This window comes from Oncorhynchus mykiss, chromosome 2 (assembly GCF_057628025.1).
Source record: "Oncorhynchus mykiss isolate SJ-2025 chromosome 2, ASM5762802v1, whole genome shotgun sequence".
In the NCBI taxonomy this organism is placed as follows: Eukaryota; Metazoa; Chordata; class Actinopteri; order Salmoniformes; family Salmonidae; genus Oncorhynchus; species Oncorhynchus mykiss.
This window is the reverse complement of record NC_143023.1, coordinates 4,535,756-4,542,500: the sequence shown is the minus strand read 5'-3', so window position 1 is coordinate 4,542,500 and position 6,745 is coordinate 4,535,756. Positions and strand designations below refer to the sequence as shown.

Sequence of the window (6,745 nt, the reverse complement as noted above, 5' to 3'; positions counted from 1 at the left end):
AGTGACACTTCTAGCACTGTGATGCAAGTGCCTTAAACCGCTGCGCCACTCGGGAGCCAGAAATTGATTCTAGAACCCATCTAAAACAACCAGGTGTTCTACATTACATCACTACTATGCTGATTGATTCTAGAACCCATCTAAAACAACCAGGTGTTCTACATTACATCACTACTATGCTGATTGATTCTAGAACCCATCTAAAACAACCAGGTGTTCTACATTACATCACCACTATGCTGATTGATTCTAGAACCCATCTAAAACAACCAGGTGTTCTACATTACATCACTACTATGCTGATTGATTCTAGAACCCATCTAAAACAACCAGGTGTTCTACATTACATCACTACTATGCTGATTGATTCTGGAACCCATCTAAAACAACCAGGTGTTCTACATTACATCACTACTATGCTGATTGATTCTAGAACCCATCTAAAACAACCAGGTGTTCTACATTACATCACTACTATGCTGATTGATTCTAGAACCCATCTAAAACAACCAGGTGTTCTACATTACATCACCACTATGCTGATTGATTCTAGAACCCATCTAAAACAACCAGGTGTTCTACATTACATCACTACTATGCTGATTGATTCTAGAACCCATCTAAAACAACCAGGTGTTCTACATTACATCACTACTATGCTGATTGATTCTAGAACCCATCTAAAACAACCAGGTGTTCTACATTACATCACTACTATGCTGATTGATTCTAGAACCCATCTAAAACAACCAGGTGTTCTACATTACATCACTACTATGCTGATTGATTCTAGAACCCATCTAAAACAACCAGGTGTTCTACATTACATCACCACTATGCTGATTGATTCTAGAACCCATCTAAAACAACCAGGTGTTCTACATTACATCACTACTATGCTGATTGATTCTAGAACCCATCTAAAACAACCAGGTGTTCTACATTACATCACTACTATGCTGATTGATTCTAGAACCCATCTAAAACAACCAGGTGTTCTACATTACATCACTACTATGCTGATTGATTCTAGAACCCATCTAAAACAACCAGGTGTTCTACATTACATCACTACTATGCTGATTGATTCTAGAACCCATCTAAAACAACCAGGAGTTCTACATTACATCACCACTATGCTGATTGATTCTAGAACCCATCTAAAACAACCAGGTGTTCTACATTACATCACAATAGAATATCACAATGTGTTAACACTGTGCACCGTATTTCAAAGTGTATGAGATTGGAGGTTATAGTCTAAGCAGAGGCACAGTGAGAAACAGGGCTGATAGTAGCCAGATGGACTGAGAAAAAGCAGAGCAACAGACGTGAATGGAGCATCAGATCCCAGTGATGGTGCTGTCTATCCAGTCAACAGCAGTACAGTGTGATTCAGTTCATTCACCATTCAGCCTGCCTGCAGTCTGCAGAGAAAGCACAGTTTGTTAGCGAAGGTTAGCATTGATTAGGGTTAGGAATAGCATAGTTAGCATAGCATATAATAGCATAATTAGCATAGCATATAATAGCATAATTAGCATTAGCATTGGCAAAGAATAGCAACAGTATAGCAAGCATGGCAGCGGCAGGTACTGTTAAACTAACTGACTGTTTTATCAGCTGTATTATTTGTTTAGGGCAGTGCTTCATAATCTCTGCAAGAACCAAGAAAACCTGCAGATAACAGACAGAAACTAACCAGGGGGGAGTGGCAGATTCAACATATATATATGAGAGAGAGAGAGAGAGTTAGAGAGAGAGAGAGAGAGAGAATAAGAGAGAGAGAAGGAGAGAAGGAGAGTGAGAGAAGGAGAGAGAGAGAAGGAGAGAAGAGAGAAGGAGAGAGAGAGAGGAGAAGGAGAGGAGAGAGAAGGAGAAAGAGAGGAGAGAGAGAAGGAGAAAGAGAAGGAGAAAGAGAGAAAGAGAGAGAGGTGGAATTGGAACAACATGGCTACTTACCCAGAGAAGTCTGTTGAGAGGATCCCATAGTTATAGATGAAGACTCTGCTCACCTGACACACTGCGAGGTAGCTGACGGCCATGATCATAGTATACCTGGAGGAGACATTTAAATCAGATTGAGAACACGTTCGTGATCATAGTATACCTGGAGGAGACATTTAAATCAGATCGAGAACACGGTCGTGATCATAGTATACCTGGAGGAGACATTTAAATCAGATCGAGAACACGATTGTGATCATAGTATACCTGGAGGAGACATGTAAATCAGATTGAGAACATGAAGCTACAGAGTAGCATCCTACATCCCACCATTCTGTATACTTCTGGCCCTTCTTTGGACACTGTGTTAACTAACCTCCAGATGAGCTTCAATGCCATACAACACTCCTTCCGTGGCCTCCAACTGCTCTTAAACGCAAGTAAAACTAAGTGTATGCTCTTCAACCGATTGCTGTCCGCACCTGCCCTCCTGACTAGCATCACTACTCTGGACGGTTCTGACTTGGACAACTACAAATACCTAGGTGTCTGGTTAGACTGTAAACTCTCCTTCCAGACTCACATTAAGCATCTCCAATCCAAAATTAAATCTAGAATCGGCTTCCAATTTCGCAACAAAGCGTCCTTCACTCATGCCGCCAAAAATTTTCTCATAAAACTGACTATCCTACCGATCCTCGACTTCGGCGATGTCATTTACAAAATAGTCTCCAACACTCTACTCAGAAAATTGGATGCAGTCTATCACAGTGCCATCCGTTTTGTCACCAAAGCCCCATATACTACCCACCACTGCGACCTGTATGCTTTAGTTGGCTGGCCCTCACTACATATGCGTCACCAAAACCACTGGCCCCAGGTCATCTATAAGTCTTTGCTAGGTAAAGCCCCACCTTATCTCAGCTCACTGGTCACCATAGCAACACCCATCCGTAGCACGCGCTCCAGAAGGTATATCTCACTGGTCACCCCCAAAGCCAACACCTCCTTTGGCCGCCTTTCCTTCCAGTTCTCTGCTGCCAATGACTGGAATGAATTGCAAAAATCACTGAAGCTGGATACTCTTATCTCCCTCTCTAACTTTAAGCACCAGCTGTCAGAGCAGCTCACAGATCACTGCACCTGTACACAGGCCATCTGTAAATAGCCCATCCAACTACCTCATCCCAATACTGTTATTCATTCTTTTGCTCCTTTGAACCCCAGTATCTCTACTTGCACATTCATCTTCTGCACATCTATCACTCCAGTGTTTAATTTCTAAATTGTAATTACTTCACCACAATGGCCTAGTTATAGCCTTACCTCGTTTGCACACACTGTGTATAGACTTATATAGACATTCTATTGTATTATTGACTGTATGTTTGTTTTATTCCATGTGTAACTCTGTGTTGTTGTTTGTGTCGCACTGCTTTATAAAGGTGAAATAAAATGAAATAAAAACTCATATTTAATATGTAATTCAGATTGAGAACATGTAACTACAGAGTAACATTCTACATCCCTCCATGCTAAGAATGAGTGGCACTTTCAATGAATTAAACCTTTTTCATGTTTTAGTCTGGTAGTTCCTCATCTGCATACGGGAGAATGATCAACTACGAGGTGGAATGGATCGTGTTCATCTTAGCAATCACCTTCACGTACAACTGGAGATGGACAGTACACACACATGCTGTAGGGTGAAACATGGTATTTTAGCACACAGTAACCCACAACCCAGCGACCCATCTTTCTTTGACTGGAGTGGGCGAGGCGATGGGCGATGGCACAGGGAACAATGCCGTCTCTATCTAGACTCCTCCAAGGAATCCCTAATGGAAAACCTCAGCAGTGTTACTGTTCTGTTTTCTACCTACATTCATCACATTCCAGGACCTAGACACAGACAGACACACAGACAGAGAGACAGAGAGACAGAGAGACAGAGAGACAGACAGAGAGACAGAGAGACAGACAGAGAGACAGACAGACAGACACAGAGACAGACAGACAGACAGACGAGACAGACAGACAGACAGACAGACAGACAGACAGACAGACAGACAGACAGAGACAGAGAGACAGACACAGAGACAGAGAGAGAGAGACAGACAGACAGACACAGAGAGACAGACACAGAGAGACAGAGAGACAGAGACAGAGAGACAGAGAGACAGAGAGACAGACAGACAGACAGACAGACAGGAGAGAGAGAAACAGACAGACAGACAGACAGAGAGACAGAGAGACAGACAGACACAGAGAGAGAGACAGAGAGACAGACAGACAGACAGACAGACAGAGTGACAGACAGACAGAGAGAGGAGAGAGAGAAACAGACAGACAGACACAGACAGACAGACAGACAGACAGACAGACACAGAGAGAGGAGAGAAACAGACAGACAGACAGACAGACAGACAGACAGACAGACAGACAGACAGACAGACAGACAGACAGACACAGAGAGAGGAGAGAAACAGACAGACAGACAGACAGACAGACAGACAGACAGACAGACAGACACAGAGAGAGGAGAGAGAGAGAGAAACAGACAGACAGACAGACACAGAGAGAGGAGAGAGAGAGAGAAACAGACAGACAGACAGACAGACAGAGACAGAGAGATATAGAGATAGAGACAGTCTGGTCCAGCTCCCACTTCCTATCTAGCTTAACTTGTCATCAACATGTTAGCAAAGAAGGACCCATGTGGTTAAGATGTTATTACAAGTGTCTGCCTGGGAGACGTGATGGTGTGTGTTTACCTGTGAATGTTGTGGATGTCAGCTGTGACCAGAATCCTGTAGCACACCATCACCAAGACGGAGATATGGACTGCATACCTGCAGCGACCAAAACAACACAAAACAAATGATAGGTTACTGTTAAAAACTGGGTGATTAGGACTAAACTGGGTGATTAGGACTAAACTGGGTGATTAGGACTAAACTGGGTGATTAGGACTAAACTGGGTGATTAGGACTAAACTGGGTCTATCTGTTGTAGTGTCCTCCATTCAACAAAGTGATCCGACCATTGTTTTAACCTGTATACCCTCATCTAACCAGTGCACCAGAGTGATCCGACCATTGTTTTAACCTGTATACCCTCATCTAACCAGTGCACCAGAGTGATCCTTACCAGCCGAAACAGAATATGACAAAGGAGAGGCCAAAGAGTGTGGCGACGGCATGTCGGACCACGGGGCTGGAAAACTGAGGGCTGAGGTAAAGACGGAACCAGAAGGATGCACCAAGGGCAAACACCTGACATGCCAAGAAGTTCACCTGCATCGGAGACATGACGCCCCCAGATATTGACAAGACTCTTACATGCATTCATAGTGTGTGTTTTTGCCTTAGGACAACATAATCTTTCAATTATATTCTGTGTTTAGTTTGGATACAAGCAGAATGTCTCTACATATACTTATGCAAATGTAATTGTGTGTAAATGCCAAGTCAGATGACCAGAACGTTGTCATGTCATTCCAGGGTTATGGCAGGACAAGACACTTAATACGATCATTTTACATTCAAATAACTGACTTTAATTAAGCAAATCGATTCCACCCCCCCCCCCCCCCCCCCATTTTGGAAAAGTGTAGATTACCTGATCCAATGGGAATCCAAAGAAATCGCTGACTGGAAGCAACCATTTGGAACCGGTGGTTTTAAACGAAGAGGTTGTCAACTCGTCCATTATGCATGGTAAAGGTTTGAAGTCGCTCCTCCGTAAAAAAAGAAAGAAAGAAAGAAAGAAAGGTTTTACCAAAGAAATAAATAAAGCGCTTCTACAATCTCATTGCTGTTCATTGATTGAAATACATCCCGAGCATTTATGCCGACTCAAGAAAAACTCGACGTCCTCTCTGTGCAGTCGTAGTTAACAACAATATGCTATTGTGACAGTTGGCGAATATGCGAGAATTAGTGCTGACTGCTGATATAGCCAGTAGCCTACCAAGGCGTGGTACAGAGCTGTCAGTTGTATCACGGACTGAGGCAGGAGCAACAGGAACAGTAGGTGGCGGATGGGATGGCCCCCTCACCTCTAATAACTCTACATTATCCCACCTACTGATCTAGTTTCTGAACGTGACACAGTTGTGTTGAATGTTCACAAGGAGTAGGTCGCAGGGTTGGGGTGTATTCCAGACAATTCAGGAAGTACATTGAAATTGGAATGTGGTTTACTTTCTGAAATTACTGGAATTGAAATAGAATTCACCCCAAAAGCTAGTGGTCCAAGGTTATTATATATATATTTATTTTTCAATTCGTTTTTTTATTTTTATTTTTTACTTTGAATTGAGTTTAATTTCATTTAACTTTCAAATCTGATTTGATCGTTTTTATTTAGTTTAAGTTGTATAATAAAATTTTTAAAAAAAAGTGTTATATTAATTAGTTTCAGTTTCAGTGTTAGAAAGTTTTTGTCTTAGTGGACTGAAAGGTTGTATCGTTTTTTGTGACGTCACTTCTTCCAACTTGGCGGGGGGGGGGGTGGGGGGGCAGTAATACACAAGGTGTGGGTCAAGTCATAAGTCAGGGTAGCCCTTCTCATTCCACATCCCTTTTGATTAGCTGAGGTGATTTGGTCAAGTGTGAAACACTCTATCGAGAAACAGTTGATCATTGATTTGCTATATGGTTTTGGTAACATTGAAAACACTCAACTTAAGTATCATTCAAAAATAGCTTTACAAATCCACACTTTACTGTTAGTTGTTTTACCACAGGTTAACACAGAGGTTTAGGATGCAACACAGCTTCAAACCAGCAGATTG

At 42.3% G+C, this 6,745-nt stretch overlaps 1 protein-coding gene across 5 annotated transcripts in view; it reads right to left on the bottom strand.

Annotated features, from left to right (window-relative positions):
• Window positions 1-6,069, bottom strand: part of LOC110506510 (membrane-bound glycerophospholipid O-acyltransferase 1) — an 18,282-nt gene extending 12,213 nt beyond the window's left edge. For 2 of the 5 annotated variants that reach the window (XM_090216194.1, XM_090216189.1), the window contains exons 1-4: window positions 5,569-6,069; window positions 5,098-5,243; window positions 4,722-4,799; window positions 1,963-2,058 (exon numbers count right to left, since the gene is read on the bottom strand). In XM_090216194.1, coding sequence (XP_090072320.1) covers window positions 1,963-2,058; window positions 4,722-4,799; window positions 5,098-5,243; window positions 5,569-5,658 — 410 coding nt within the window. In that variant the 5' untranslated portion in view covers window positions 5,659-6,069. The remainder of the gene's footprint in view (window positions 1-1,962; window positions 2,059-4,721; window positions 4,800-5,097; window positions 5,244-5,568) is intronic. The other 3 variants (XM_090216213.1, XM_036935245.2, XM_090216203.1) reach the window with 3 other exon arrangements.
• Between the last annotated feature and the right edge of the window lie 676 nt (window positions 6,070-6,745).